This window comes from Pipistrellus hanaki (assembly GCF_964339955.1).
Source record: "Pipistrellus hanaki genome assembly, chromosome: 12".
NCBI lineage: Eukaryota > Metazoa > Chordata > Mammalia > Chiroptera > Vespertilionidae > Pipistrellus > Pipistrellus hanaki.
The window spans coordinates 39539876-39556260 of record NC_140514.1 but is presented as its reverse complement, the minus strand read 5'-3'; the positions used below and the strand labels follow the sequence as shown (position 1 = coordinate 39556260).

The following is a 16385-nucleotide window of genomic DNA, read 5'->3' as shown; positions in this document are numbered from 1 at the left end:
TTGTGTTAATCTGTCTCAGGTCTGTTTGAGTATTAGACCAGCCAAGAGAACCTAGAAGGGCAGAGAAAGGTTTTCTTCCTCCCTCACAGTAAAATAAGATATTTTGAGAGAGAGACAGAGAGAGAGAACATTCATATAACCTTTATTATAACATATTGTTATAATTATTTCACTTTATTAGTTACTAGTGTTAATATGCCTAATTTAGAAATTAAATTTTATCGTAAGTATGTATGCATAGGAAAAATCCTAGTATATGTGGAGTTTGGTACTGTCCGCAGTTTCAGGCCTCCCCTGCTGGTCCTAGAACGTATTCTGCATGGATAAAGGGGGACTCCTGTACAATAGATGATGCGAGATCTCAAGGTGTGGGTCTAGCTCAACAAACCTATGACTTCATCTAGCCAGGCTCTCTGTGAGAACCCTGGAGAAAAGCTGGCCAGCTGCTCCCCTATAGAGCAGCTCCCTGTGTCCTGGTCCCTGGAGAAGCTGCGCTGGAGCGCCATGGCGACAGTGGTCATGTGACAGATGTAGGCCCCACCTCCAAGTCCCAGGGTCCCAGTGCTCCACAGTTGGAGGGAGGTTTGGGAGCAAGACCCCTGGGCTTTCCTGCAGAGCCTCTTAATTGTCTTGGGGGACAGACACAACTCACGTACAAAGTTTTTAATTATACAAAGTGGGTTTGGAAACACTGCTTGCTTGCTTGCTTATTTATTTATTTATTTATTTATTTATTTATTTATCGTTATCCTCACCAGAATATATTTTTCCATTTATTTTTAGAAAGAGCGGAAGGGAGGGGGACAGATAGAGAGAAACATCAATGGGAGAGAGACACATCTATTGTCTCTCACATGTGCCCCGACCAGGGCTGGGGATCGAGCCTGCAACCCAAGTACCCTGTTTCCCCTAAAATAAGACAGTGTCTTATATTAATTTTTGCTCCCAAAGATGCGCTAGGTCTTATTTTCAGGGGATGTCTTATTTTCTCATGCGCTAGGTCTTATTTTCGGAGGATGTCTTATTTTCAGGGAAACACGGTATGTGCCCTTGATGGGAATCAAACCTGGGTCCTGTCAGTCTGAGGCTAACGTTCTATCCACTGAGCCACACCGGCTAGGGAGAGTGCAATGTTTTCTGACTTTAGTCCTCCACACAGGGATGGTCCAGCCCAGCCCAAGGGAAGGGGCCGACAGGCTAAAGGGGAGAAAAGGCCAGATCCACTGAAGAAGGAGAGGAAGACTAGTGGTAGTCTCCAGGCAACAGAATAAAAAAGCAACAGGATGGGAATATATCAGAAGGACACCTGAAGGAGCTCCCAGTGGTCAAAGCTGAGACAATTTGACCCGAAACATAAAATAAATGTACATGTGTCCATAGTGACCAAAATATATGTTTGAATAAATGAGTGGCAGAGTGGAGGACTGGGTGGGGAAAGGGGTGGTCTTCCTTTCCCAAGAGTTTCACTGAACATATGTAGATATTTCCTCTTCTAGAAGGAGGAGCTTAGCCCCCCTACCAGACATGAAGGTGGAGTTGACTTAGTGTCTGGATTCCAAAGAGCTTGGGAAGGGAAAAATAGTGCCATTTCTGTGCAGAAGCCTGGCAGACACTGCCTTAACCATGTGAGCTGGGTGAACATCGCCAGCGATGCTCAGTGGATTTATGTGCCCCCTGCTGTGATGCAATGAGGAGCCATTTCACCTCTGTGGTATTCTTTCCTAGACATTCATAACTCTAGTCTGGTCATGAGAAGAACATCTGCCAAAATCAGATGGAGTGAGATCAAATAAAATATCTGACCTCAAAACCACCAAGATCATGATAACGAGGGAAGCTTGAAAAACTGTCGCAGATGGGAGGAGACTAAGAGATATGACAGCTAAATGCAGTGTGATATTCTAGATTGAATTCTGAAGTAGATAAAGGACATGAATGGGAAAGCCCAGTGAAATCTGAATAAAGTCTGGAGCTTAGTTAGTAGAAATGTCCCAGTAGGATATGCTATTTACATATATGAGAACACCTGTAAATTCCTAGAAGTGCAATTGTTAGATTAAAACTATTGGCACTGCCCTGGCTGGTTTGCTCAGTGGATAGAGTGTCAGCCTGTGGACTGAAGGGTCAGGTTTGATTTTGGTCAAGGGCACATGCCAGGGTTGCTTGTTCATTCAATCCCCTTTAGGGGGCATGTAAGAGGCAGCCAATCAATCATTCTCTCTCATCATTGATGTTTCTATCTCTCACTCCCTCTCCCTTCCTCTCTGAAATCAATAAAAACATATTTAAAAAAAGAAATACTTTTGTCAGCATTAAAGAAAAAGAATAGTCAAGGATACATATGAACAGCCAGATGAAGAGATATAAAGGGGTTGGTCAGAAGGTTCTAACTCTGGAGCTTCCATCCCAGTGGAGTTTGGGGTACACCACCTTTCTGCCATAGATACATTTTAGTGTAGTTCTCCAAACCCACAGTTCAGGGTTATGGAGGCTTCATTACTAGGTATGATTGACCAAATCATTGGCCATTGATGATTGAACTCAACTTCTAGCACCTCTGAAAGCTCCAACCCTCTATACATGGTAGGTCCCCTGATAACCAGCTCTCATCCTTAGCTTGCCTAGAGGCTTTCCAAAAGTCACCTTATTAATACAAACTCAGGTGTAGTTGAAAGAGCTTGTTATTATAACAAAACATCTGTTTCACCTTTATGGCTCAGGAACTGAGGACAAAGGTTCAATAGTATAACAAAAAAATGATCCCATTGTTCTAATCCCATAAGAAATTCCAAGGGTTCTATAAATTAGGAATCATAGACAAAGACCAAAATGTGTAATTATTATAAAGTACAGTGTCACAGGTTCATAATAGGATGCAGTAGGCAGAATAATGGTGCCCAACAAGGTCCATGTCCTAATCCCTCTATGACCATGTTACCTAACGTGACAAAATGGACTTTGCAGGTGCGATTAGGGATCTTGATACGGGAGAATGTTCTAGGTGGGCCCAACGTAAGGTGGCTTGAAAACAGAAGGGGAATGCAAGAGCATCAGAGTCAGAGGTGTAATGACAAAAGTAGAGGTCAGAGTGATCCGATTGGCAGCTTTGAAATGGAGGGGGCCCCAGGTGAGGAGTGCAGTCAGCCTGCGGAAGCTGGCGAGGAAGGAAATAGGTTCTTCCCTAGATCCTCCGGAAGGAAGGCAGCTCTGTCAGTGAGACCCCTTTCAGGCTTCTGATACACAGAATGGTGAGATGATACATTTGTGTTGTTTCAAAGCCACAAAGGTTGTGGCAATTTGTTACAGCGGTTATAGGAAACCAACATGTGGTAGTTGTGGTGTAATTTTTATGTATATACAGGAAGAAGGCTCCGTCACCTCTCCACAACCTAAACCTCAAAACACTTGCATCTGTACCTTACTTCCTATTATAATGGATGCGTATCTTGCCCCCATCAAAAGTCAGTTCATTCCCCAAAAGACCATCCGGAAAAAACCTGTTTGTCAAGTTAAGCTTACTTTGTTAGACTCACTGCAATAGAAGAGAGTACCATTTGGGAATCTTACTAGGGAAACAAAGACAGGCTATTTACAGTTTTAGGGCCCAGGTTGGGTAATCTTAAAGTCAGTCTTGTAAGGAGGAGAACTGGTGAGGATTGAACAGAGTGTGTAACAGCTTTGGAGTGGTGGGCATGAAGGGGCCTTTAGTAAAGGGAAAGTCTTAAAGGAGACTTTAAAACATTTTTATATTATTGATTTAAGAGAGGGAGAGGGAGAGATAGATACATCAATGATGAAAGAGAATCACTGATCGTCTGCCTCTTGCATGCTCCACATTGGGGATTGAGCCTGCAACCTGGGCATGGCCCCTGACCAGGAATTGAACTATAACCTCATGGTTCATAGGTTGACACTCAACCCCTGAGCAACACCAGCTGTGCTGGCTTATTTCTTCTCTTTACTCGAGATCTTTAGTCTTATAACATTGCCTCTCTCTTTGGCGTTGTCAGTTCTCCTTCTCTACTAGATCATTCCCATCTTGGGAGGGAGAAATCTCCCCACAGACATTTTTGACATCTGCCCCATTTCTGCTTCCTTTTATTAAAAAACTCTTTACAGAGTTGCCCATGGGTACGGTGTTGACCTCTTCACCTGCCATTCCAGATGCTCTCCCTCCTTTCTTCTCTATGCTCCCACCTTCTTTAGGGTTCTGGAACACTCCTGATGTGTTCTGTGTTAGGGCTTTGCACTGTCTGTACCTTTGGCCTGTATTGCTTCTCCCTCACCCACCATCTTTGCATTGGCTTCTTATCTTTCAGAGCCCAGCTTCAATGTCACTTCCTCATTGAGAACTCTAACCATCAATCTGGAACTGACCTGTGCAGGCTTCATTGTGTCACTCCACTTAAGATATTTGTTTTAATTGTGGCAAAATATACATAATACAAACTTGACCATTTTAATCTGTAGCATTCAGTGGCATGAAGCACATTCACATTATTGAGCAAACATGGCCACCATCCAGCTCCAGAACGTTTTCATCTTCCCAAACCTAAACTTTGCATCTATTAAACCATAGCTCATGATGTCCCTTGTTCCCCCCACCCCAGCCCCTGCAACCACTGTTTAATTTCTGTCTCTATGAATTTGCCTAGTCTATGTACCTCATATAAATAGGATCATGCAATTATTGTTTTCTTGTGTCTAGCTTGCTTTAGTTAGCATAATGTATTCAAGCTTCAACCATGTTGTAGCATGTGTCAGAATTCCATTTAAAAAAAAATATATTTTATTGATTTTTTTACAGAGAGGAAGGGAGAGAGGTAGAGAGCTAGAAACGTCAATGAGAGAGAAACATCGACCAGCGGCCTCTTGCACACCCCCTAACGGGGGTGTGCCCGCAACCAACGTACACGCCCCTGACCGGAATCAAACCCGCGACCTTTCAGTCCGCAGACCGATGCTCTACCGCTGAGCCAAACGGGTTTCGGCCAGAATTCCATTTTTAAGGTTGAATAATATTCATATATCCGTACACAATGTATATAGAAAAACAGATAAACAGATTGAACAAAATATTCATCTGAGGCAGGAGAGTAAGAAGCTAGGAAAATTCCTTGGCAAATGGAATGGGGAAACTAAGACAGATAGCTGAACGAACTGATTGAGCAATTTACAGCCAGATGAAGAAAGCCCCCAGGGCTTAGCAGGGGGCAAAACTGGTGCCGGATCTGCCCCCAGGGTGGCCTTTCCTTCCTTAGCATATCCCTGGTCATGAGGTTTAGATCCGATGACCTTTCCATTTTAGAAATAACATCTAGGCCTCAGTTATATTTCAGTTCCAGGCCCAGAAAAGCAGCAAACCCAGACAGGTGACGCTAGGACCAGCTGCGATGACTAATGGCCCCCTGAAAGGACACACCTGGAAAAGCTGGTGAATATTCTATTGAGGTCCTCCCCTGGGACCTCCCCTGCAGTCCCTGGAAAGCAGATAAAACCCCTCAAGTCAAAGAAGCCAGCATGAGCTCTCTCTGGAGCATGGTCATCACTTATGTCAGGTGTGCATTTTTTTACTTTTTCTCTCTTAAACTCAAAAGGTCTCCATGAGACTTGCAACCAGGGGAGCAATGGGTAGCAGCAGCTTGTCCTGGGCTAACCACCTGAACCTGTCTCCAAGGCTCCCTTTTCTCTGACTTTCCAGCGAGCTGACAGCAGCCCAGGGTTGCTCACTTCTTTTCTATAACATTTCTAGTGAGCCAAAGCAGCCCACCCAGGCTCTCTCCTATTGCTTCTTATACCCTAGGTCTTTCCTTGTTTCACTGTCCCCAGCTTTTTATTTTTATTTTTTAAAGGTTTTTTTGTTTCATATTTGTACTAGAGACCCGGTGCACAAAGTTTGTGCTCTGGTAGGGTCCCTAGGCCTGGCCTGCAATCAGGGCTGATCTTCCCCAGCTGCCAGCAGCCACCCCCACCCCCCACCCCTTGCCGCCGACACAAGTCACCCTCTGTGTGTAGGGTGACCAGTGGAGCGAGCAGAGCCCTGGCGCCTTGGCCTGGCGCCACCCGCATTTGCCACCACCCACCCCTAGTTCCCCATTCCCCATAGGGCAATCGGAGCCTGCTGGGCAGGGAGAGGAACCAAGAGGTTGGCCAGCGAACCCAGATCAGGGGCCTGCGGGCTGGGGGCAGCTCCTGTGTGGTCATTGCTCATCACAGCAACTGGTCATTCTTCTGTCCAGCTGATTGGCATATTATGATTTTATATATAGATTGGTTTTGGAGAGGAGGGAAGAGGGAAAGAGAGATAGAAACATCAGTGATGAGAGAGAATCATTGACTGGTTGCCTCCTACATGCCCTCTAGTAGGGTATTGAGCCTGCAACCTGGGCATATGGCCTGATTGGGAATCGAATGATGACCTCCTGATTCATAGGTTGATGCTCAACTATTGATCCACACTGGCTGGGCCTAATTAATATTTTTATTTATTAAATTGGTTGGGGTGACATTGGTCAACATGAATATATAGGTTTCAGGTGTGGGTTTCTATGTTATAAGATCTGTATATTTCACTGTGTGTCCACCACCCAAAGTCAAATATTCTCCTGTTGCCAAAACCGGTTTGGCTTTGATAGAGCTTCGGTCTGCGGGCTGAAGGGTCCCGGGTTTGATTCCGGTCAAGAGCATGTGCATTGGTTGCGGGCACATCACCGGTGGGGGATGTGCAGGAGGCAATTGGTTGATGTTTCTCTCTCATCATTGTTTGTAGGTCTCTATCCCTCTCCCTTTCTCTCTGTGGAAAATCAATAAAATATATTTAAAAATATATATATTCTCCTGTCACCTTGAGATGGCTTTCTTACAACTAACAGAGACTGGAAAGTTTGAAATCCAAAACTTCAAGATTGCAGCCATTTCAAGTTTCCAGCCATTTTAAAGTGGAACAGACCTGTGACAGTCAGATCCTGGAAAGGTTGACAAGTTGTCCTAATTTCCTATTGCTCATCTTCTCCCTTTTCCAGTCTGACAAGATCACTGGGGAGATTTTTTTTTTTTTAAATTCTCTGTGTTTCCTGATTTATATGGGTGTGTCAGAGGTTCTAGGCAGTGTTTATATAGAGCAAAACACTGAATATAGCTTACAATCTTGGGGGATAAGTAAGTTACTATGAGAGACCTGGAGAAAGATTTTGGGGCAAAGAAAAGGACCCCTAAAATCATGATGACAGAATTTGTCTCAGGACTGAGTTCCTTACTAAGCTCCATGGAAACAAGGGTGATGTCAGTGTGATTGTGGTCTCAGGGGCCTGGCAGGGCAGGAGGCTGACTTCACCGCCCAGGGGACAGTGAGCTCAGACTCTTGGGAGGGTTCCTCACAGCCCCCAGAGATGCTGGAGCAGAAAACATGACCAAGAGAGTCCTAGGGGCTCAGCTGCTTTAATCTCTGTTCAATCATTGTTCTCTCCCTCTCCTGCCAGCACAGAATCCTACCTCAGCACTGTGGGGAGAGACCGAAGAGAGCACTGATGCTCCACACCCAGGAGACTTCAGGACTTCTGGGAGGCATAGTCCTTCCCCTAAGAGAGCCAGCTGCTGGCACAGCCCCCAAGGAGCTCATGGTGTAAGTGGAGAGACAGACTTGAAAATGAATAAAAGCAATAAAAGAAAGTGTGTGAGCTCTGAGGTTAGGCCTGGCTACGAACCTCAGTCTGTCACTTAGCTCTTATCCATCTGATCATGGACACATTATTTAACCACACAGGGCCTCAGTTTTTTTCATCAATGAAATGGAGACAGCAATTTCTGTCTCACAGCAGGATGACTGTGAAGATTAAATGAGAGAAATCATATTAGGTTCCTGGAACCCAGCAGGCATTTAATAAAGCAGTAATTGTTATTATTGCTACTACTCAAGGTCACACAGTGTGATAGGGACAATGCAGAATCACGTATTAATAATAGAAGATAGAGAGGTTGACAAAGAATCCATTGCTTGCCTGTGTTAGGAAGGGAAGGCTTGCCTTCACAAAGGAAGGTCACACAAGCTGGATCTTGAAGAATTATTTCGCCAAGTAAGCAAGGAGGAGGAAGGAGGAAGGGTATTTATATGAAAGGAAGAGAATAGCATAACTAAAGACTGAAAAAAGGGGCAAGCAGTTAAGTTCAGATTATTTCAGCTCATGCTTTCTATTCTGAGTCCTTTGCTCAAGTGCTGGGGACCACAGGTAATACTAGAATAATACTAGAATAATAGTATTAACATTAACATTAAGTACTTTGAATCTATTAATTTAATTTAACCCTATGAAATAGTAGTATTATTATATTCATAATATGGATAAAGAAACTGAGACATAGAGAAATAAAATAATTTGCCAATCACACAGCTAGGAATCGATAGAGTCGAGATTTTAATCTATATTGTCTAACTCTAGAGCGTTCTAATTACTCTGCTGTAAGAGACTGAGCTATCCTGAGGGGAAGGCAGTGGTAAAATTGTGTGGTAAATCTTGGGACAGATGTGTACACAGGAGGCTGAGAGCTCAAGTGGAAGAATGAGATCATATAGCAAAGACGCCCCATGGGAGAGGGTGACTCTGGACTTATGTTCTAAAGAACGAGTGTATTGAGGCAAAGGCTGCCAGGATGGGAGAGGTCTGCAAGAGAAAGATGCCCTCTGCAGCATGAGGGAATGACTCGGCAAGGAAACCGGGGTTTCTGCCTTCTGGCTCTAACTCCAGAGCCCCCAACCTCGACTTCTGCTCACACAGCTCCAGTCACTCTGCTCTCCCTTTGCCAGAGCCCAAGGTCGATAACTATGGGTCATTGGTTCAGAAATCTCCCCAAGGGTATGTTGTTAAAGAGTTCCAGAGCCAGGATCTGAACCAAGCAGGAGGCAGAACATTCAAACACACACGAGGGAAAATAGTGTAAAGAACAGGGTAGACATGAGTGGATAATCCATTCCTTGAAATTGGAATGATGCAGCCACAGTTAGGAAATGCTAGAAGCCACAAAAAGAATTTGGAAGAGTCAAAGCTCCCCATAGAGCTGCTGACACATTGATTTCAGCCCAGTAAAATGGATTTTGGACATCCAGAACTGTGAGTAAATGAATTTGTTGGTTTAAGCCACCATTTTTGCGGTAATTTGTTGCAACAGTCCAAGGAGGCTAATAAAACCACCATATTTAAAAAAAAAAAAAAAGTGTGTTGTTCTAGGTGGAATGAACATTAGCAAGAATGGAGACAAGTAGATTGGTTATAATAGTCCTGGTATTAGGTGTAAGGACCCAAATTAAGTGGGGCAGGGATAGATGGGTTAAAGAGAAATGGCCTGTTGGAATTAGGGGAAAACAAGGAATCTAGAATAATTTTTGAGATTCTGTGAGCATCTAGTGCCATTAACTGAGATGGATTTGAGAAAGGAGAGAGTGTAAAATCAATTTTGAATATAATGAGTTTAAGCATCTGGGAGATATTTAAGAGCAGATAGCCATTCAACAATAATAGTTGGAAACTTCATTATCTTACTTCAGTAATGGATAGAACAACAAGGAACAAGGGAAGAGAAGACTTGAACAATAGCAAAATACACATCCCTATCAAATGCACAAGGAACACTTGAAATAGATAAGATAGACCATATTGATACATTTAAAAGGATTGAAATAAAATAAAATATGTTTTCTGTACCACAATGGAATTAAATTAGAAATCAATAGAGAAAGTTGGGAATTCACAAGTATGTGTAAATTAAACAACACAATCTTAATAATCTGTGGGTCAAAAATCAAGAAAAATTAGGGGCAATCAGGCAGGCAGACAGGTGATCAGTTAGGCAGACAGGTGAGCAGTTAGAGGCAATCAGGCAGGCAGACAGGTTGCGAGAGGAATGTCCAACTGTCTGTTTAGGCCCGATTCCAGGCCTAAACCAGCAGTTGGACATCCTCCAAGGGTCCCTGATTGGAAAGGGTGCAGGCTGGGCTGAGAGAACTCCCCCTCCATGCGTGAATTTTGTGCACTGGTACACTAGTTTTATACATAAGAAAACTGCAGCTTAAGGAAGCCACATAACACCCAGATTCCCCTGCTGATTAATGAAGAAGCCAGGAATCAAAGTCAATCTCTCTGAATTGTAAGCTTTGCTAGAAAAAAAAAAAAAAATCCAACATAAAAGGGAAAAGGCGCTAATATATTACATAGAATAGGGTGTGGGCCCCAGAGAAATTAGGCGGATGAACAGGTGTATAGAAAAGGGCAGAGAGAGGAATGTCAGAGTTTGTGGTCTTCGGGGTAAGGCAGAATGGCAGGGAAAAAGTGTGGCCACGAATGAATGATTATCTGTGTGGAATGCGGAACGTGGCTGAGGTAGTTGGGATACATGAGGTCAGGTGTTGGGTGGGTCATCCAGGCTGGTGTTGAAGTGCTTCAGGATTATGGCAGAGATGAAGTGGAGAGGAAATAACTGTGAGCCAACTGGGAATTTTCTGAGGAATGTGAGCATTAGCAGGGGACCATAGCACAACCTGATGACCTAGATTTCGAAGGGGCGTTGAGAAATTAGGGTTTTGGAATAACAGTTTAGAAGTTGCAATGGTGGGAATATTGAGAATGTTGACAATGTAAATTAGGGGTGGGGAACATCCAGCCACTGAGGGTCATATAAAACCTACAAAGTCATTTGGTCTGTCCCTGCTAAGGCATTAGAGGTGAATTAATTAAATGTTTGATCAAATATAGCAGGCTAATTTTAAAAAATATATTTTATTGAATTTTTTTTTTTTTTTTTTTTTTTTTTTTTTTTTTACAGAGAGGAAGAGAGAGGGATAGAGAGTTAGAAACATCAATAAGAGAGAAACATTGATCAGCTGCCTCCTGCACACCCCCCCACTGGGGATGTGCCCGCAACAAAGGTACATGCCCTTGACGGGAACCAAACCTGGGATCTTTCAGTCCACAGGCCGACTCTCTATCCACTGAGCCAAACCGGTTTCCACTAGCAGGCTAATTTTTAAGTAGATAATTTTTTTTGTGGCCCGAGAATGATGTTACAATAACTATCCAAATGGCCCTTGACAGAGAAAAGCTTCCCACCTCTGCTGTGAATCTACGGATGCAGGAAAAGAGAAAAGAACTTCAAAGTGGAAAGAGGTAGTTTTGAGACGAGGTCTTCAGAACAATTTGGAAGGGGTCTGAGAAGTGATATAATAAATTATACTAATGTAGAAGCAGATGCTTAGAGGCAGAGTGATTAGCTGAAGCTCACACAATAAATTGGCAACGGAGGGCATGGGCGGGACAGTGTGGCCCAATGATCAGGGAATGGGCCTTGGGATCAGATGGACCTGGGTTTAAATACCAGCTTCATCACTGACTAGCTGTGAAACTTGAGGTATTACTCATTCTCTTAACATTCTCATCTGTAAAATGAGATACTTAGTATCAGTTGCCAATGATTGCTGTAAGGATTCAATGCTGCATGGAAGTGCTTACTTTGTGTACTGTGCCTGGCTCCCAGAAAGTGCTCAACATTTTATTTATTTATTTTTTAAAAATATTTTTTTATTGATTTTGTACAGAGAGGAAGGGAGAGAGATAGAGAGCTAGAAACATCGATGAGAGAGAGTCATCGATCAGCTGCCTCTTGCACACCCCCTACTGGGGATATGCCCACAACCAAGGTACATGCCCTTGACCGGAATCGAACCCGGGTCCCTTCAGTCCCCAAGCCGACGCTCTATCCATTGAGCCATACTGGTTTCGGCAGTGCTCAACATTTTAACTACTCATGCTGGACCAGCATCAAAGGCAGCAGGACCCCAAGTCTAGCGCTTCCTTGGTCATTCCACACTGAACTTATTTACAGCTTCTGTATTTAGAGCGCAGGCCATCTTCACTGGGGCTTTCCTGTTGGAGTCACTCCAAACTCACACGCGCTTGTTGGTAACATGTGAGATCTCTGGCCTCTGTGGGGCTCAGAAGAACTGCTGAAAGTGGCAGAAGCTAGTTTAACCACTTCTATATATATCTGATCTACACAGCCGTCTGCTTCTTGCCTTGGACTAAACACTTTTTGCTGATTGAGATGCTAAAATCCGTAACTGAAGGGACCCTCTGCCGCGTATTTCAAGAGATCTTTATAAAGATGAAGGGCTCCACACTCTCTGTACCCTTCCTACATCCATCTGGAATGGTTCAAACATAAGTAATGGAATAAAATGAGGACAACCAGAGATGATTTAGACACAGACAGGTTTAGCAACTTGCTCACCACCTGGCAAACCAGGACTTGTAACCCATTCTCTTCACTATTGGTTTGTTTCTTTTTAAAATTTATTTTTAGTTAATGCTGACTCAATACTTTTATTGAGAAAGTAATGCATGCGCAAGAGAAAAAAATTCCAAAATACATACATAATTTAAAACTACCTTTTTCCTACTTCAGGCCCCTTGCTTCTAATCCCTCTCCTTGCTGCCACTACTGTTAACAGCCTCCTGGGTATCCTTTCAGAAATATTTGATGTATTTATAATATTTTATACATATGTTAGCATACAATATTTATCCTTTTAATAAAACAAATGAAGACATACTGTTTCATGCCTTGCTTTTTCACTTAATACTACACTTTGAAGATAGTTTTGTCTCTGAATATAGAGTCTTTTCTCTTTCTCTTCAATGATTACATAATAACCCATAGTATGGCAATGGTACATATTATTTAGCCTTGACTTCTAGTTTAATTCTCACATGCCTTTTGTTGTTGTTGTTCTTGCTGTTGTTGATGGCAACACAATTCTCCTAGTGACTCTGCTTCAAACCTCAGAGTAATATCCAAGGTCTTCCTTTCTCATATTTAGCAACTGATGCTAATTCTGCTTTTAAATGTATTTCCTACTTGTCCATTCTTTTTCATTTTCATTGCCACTTCCCTGGTTTAGGCTTTAAATTTTTCTATAACATTTCCCTGCCTGCAGATTTTCTGTATCTGCTCACATTGCACACTTGCTTTTGATTAAATTTCTTTTTTTAAAAAAATATATATTTTATTGATTTTTTACAGACAGGAAGGGAGAGGGATAGAAAGTTAGAAATATCGACCAGCTGCCTCCTGCACAGCCCCCACCAGGGTTGTGCCCACAACCAATGTACATGCCCTTGACCGGAATCTAACTTGGGACCCTTCAGTCCACAGACTGTTGCTCTATCCACTGAGCCAAACCGGTTTTGGCTTGATCAAATTTCTTAATGCCAACCTGGTGGTTGTTGTTGTTGTTGTTCTTCTTTTGTGTGTGAGCATTTCAGTGATTTTTATTTGGAATTGAACTATATAAGTATCCTCAATTTTCAACATCTATTTTATAAATCCAGAAATCACTGAAAATTATAGGAATAGAAAAACATTATTTTAGTATTTTTTTTAACCTCACAAGGATATCAGCTTTATTTTTTATTGGTCATTTAAATTTTCTTCTCTTTTTTTATTGTTTTAAGTTTTATATATGGCTCCTTTTTTTCCCATTGACTTTCTCCCCCCGCCCTTCCCCCAAGCCATTCCCATCCCTGAGGGCAAGCCCCCACCGCCCCAGTGTCTGTGTCCATTGGTTATGCTAATATGCATGCATATAAGTCCTTTGGTTGATCTCTAACTGCCCCCCCCTCCCACCTCCCCAGCCATTTATCTCTGGATCTATTTTTGTTCAGTCACTATTCTTAAAAACCTTCAATGGATTCCCATTTGTGTTAGGTAAAAATTCAAGCATTGACCAATACATATGATTTTAAAATTCTAATCTGGGGAGTTTATGAAATGCAGATGTGTTTATGAAATGCAGAAAGTCCTAATGTAGGACCTTTAATCAGCATTAAAAACAAGTTTCTAGGCATTTCTGATACAATTGGTCATTGGATCAGTGGAGTCATTAGAATAAAGTACACATTTCTCAGCCCAGTATTTCTACCCAAAGTACTTTTCCAGCCCCACCTCTTACTACGACTTATCTACATAGAGCAAATAAAGTTCTTGCTGGCTTTCTGAGATCTCCTCATACCTTCTGGACACACCTTTAAACCTCTGGGCCCAGTCTGTGAATCCTTCATACCTGCAAGGGATCTCTGGGCTTGATTCTCTGGATTGGCTTGGGTTTTTTTTTTTTTTTTTTTTTTTTTAGCTTTCTCTCTCTCTATCCCCAACCTCCCACCTTGTAAGATAGCTGTCCACAGAAACCTAGTTAGTCCTTTCTTATTTTTGTTTCTTTTTATATATTAATTATTTTTAATTTAATTTAATTTAATTTTTTCTTATTTTTCGAACCTCTAGACTAGAGACTTTTGAACTTTTGGTAAGGATCTTAAACAAGAATTTGTAGGGTTAAGGCCAGTGCCTGATTAGATCACCGTTGCATATACAGTCCTTACTTGTTGCTGGTTTAAAGCGCGGCTTTCCACGCGTATTTGTGGATTTAACGTGTACAGGAGCGGAATCCTGCCCGACATCGCCCAGAGAACTACCAATCCCAGAGGGCATTGCGTGGAACGTCGGCGGACGCGGTGACGCAAGGGGGCGTGCCTCGCCTGAGGGAGGGGTCGTCCTGCGGGCAGCCGGAGACGGAGGGGGCTCGGGAACCTGGGGTGGGAGTAGGAGCGTCAGGTGAGCGGAGCTGAAGCGGGGTGGGGGCACGCTGCGGGGCGCCCCGGTCTATGGAGAGGGGAAAGATGGCGGAGGCGGAGAGCCTGGAGACAGCGGCGGAACACGAGCGGATCCTGCGAGAGATCGAGAGCACCGACACGGCCTGCATCGGGCCCACGCTCAGGTATCCCGGGGCCGGGGCCACCCACGGGGGCACGAGCGGGACGGGTGGGCTGGGCTCCTTCGAGGCCATGGCTCTGCCCAGCCGTCGCAGGGTCAGCGCCGGCCCCTCCCTTCGGGGAGCCGGGCGAGCCACCTCCACCCTTGGCGGGGCGGGTCTCCCTCGGGAGCCCCGACGTGGGGTCCCTTCGCGATCGCCGTCGTCCACAGCCCAGGTCCCCTTCCTTCGGGCCGGGGCAACTTTCTTCCTCCCTCCGAGGCTTGCCCGGCGCCGGGCAGATGGTGGCTTTGATCACCTCTCCCTCCAGGACGTCTCCCCCTCTCCCTCCGACCCGAGCCCCATTCCGCTTTGCAGACAAAATAGAATTTCTCCCCACGGTCTGTTGCTGGGAAATGAAACTCCTGCCTCCTGAAAATCACAGCCACTTCTCAGAAATGAGTTCCTGAAAATCCTAGGCCAGGAAGGAAGTTTCTTCCCTCGACCACCCGTGCCCCTCTCCTGGGAGCGGGTGCCCCCTGAGCCCTGTCAGCAGGCCCACCCCTCCCCGAGGGGCAGCCTGGGGGTCGTGCCATCGCCGAGAGAAACTTACCTCCCCCTCTCGCTCCGAGACCATTACTCTGCGCCCACACCTCCATTTTATTTGGAGGTGTCAAAAGAAACTCCCACTTTCCCCAGTTTATTTAACAAAAGTTAGGAATCACTTGCTGTATAGAGAGCAAGGCATTGTATTAAGCAGTTTACAAATACAACTTCTTAAAACCGAAACACAGTCCCGTTAGGTACTATTAGTACCTTCATTTTACGGGTGAGGCTTTGAGTGACTTCCTTGCCCAACAAGGTTATTGAGAAAATCAAGTGGGGGAGTTGAGATGCCTCGTCTCCAGCCTGGATCTGGAGTCTTCATTCTTCACCTCCAGTGTCCGGCCTCACTGGGGGATCACCCTTCGCCTGAACTTGTTAATTACTGACCCAGCCCAGTGTGGAGCTACCTTCCCTTTCCCCTCAGGCTCCTGGTGCCCTAGAACAGTGGTCGGCAAACTCATTAGTTAGCAGAGCCAAATATCAACAGTACAGCGATTGAAATTTCTTTGGAGAGCCACATTTTTTAAACTTACACTTCTTCTAACGCCACTTCTTCAAAATAGACTCGCCCAGGCCGTGGTATTTTGTGGAAGAGCCACACTCAAGGGGCCAGAGAGCCACATGTGGCTCGCGAGCCGCAGTTTGCTGACCACTGCCCTAGAACTAACTCATCTTCACCCTTCCTCTGGACTTTTCAGATCTCCATGTAGCTAGTATTGAGGTAATTGTCTTATCCACCTCCTACCGTCTTGGGTCACTGCTTCAACCTTCAAAAATGAGTTATTATGCACTGCTTTTTTTTTTTTTTCCATGGGAATATTGCCTTTCTAAAGACTGTCTGAAGGAGGGGCAGACTGGAGACTTTAGTCATCTCCATCTGCACAGCCTCCTTCTCCAGGGCACATTGTTGGCACTGTTCTCCAAGTGCTCTCCTTGATCGTGACCATCCATCGTGATCATAATGCTTTTCTCTTTATTCATTTTCTGGAAG

The 16385-nt window shown here is 44.1% G+C and overlaps 1 protein-coding gene across 6 annotated transcripts in view; it reads left to right on the top strand.

The window, feature by feature from the left end:
* Positions 1 to 14554: 14554 nt before the first annotated feature.
* Positions 14555 to 16385, top strand: part of EXOC6B (exocyst complex component 6B) — a 470364-nt gene continuing 468533 nt past the window's right edge. The window contains exon 1 of one of the 6 annotated variants that reach the window (XM_084901284.1): positions 14555 to 14815. In XM_084901284.1, coding sequence (XP_084757410.1) covers positions 14703 to 14815 — 113 coding nt within the window. In that variant the 5' untranslated portion in view covers positions 14555 to 14702. The remainder of the gene's footprint in view (positions 14816 to 16385) is intronic. The other 5 variants (XM_084901290.1, XM_084901283.1, XM_084901288.1 and 2 more) reach the window with 5 other exon arrangements.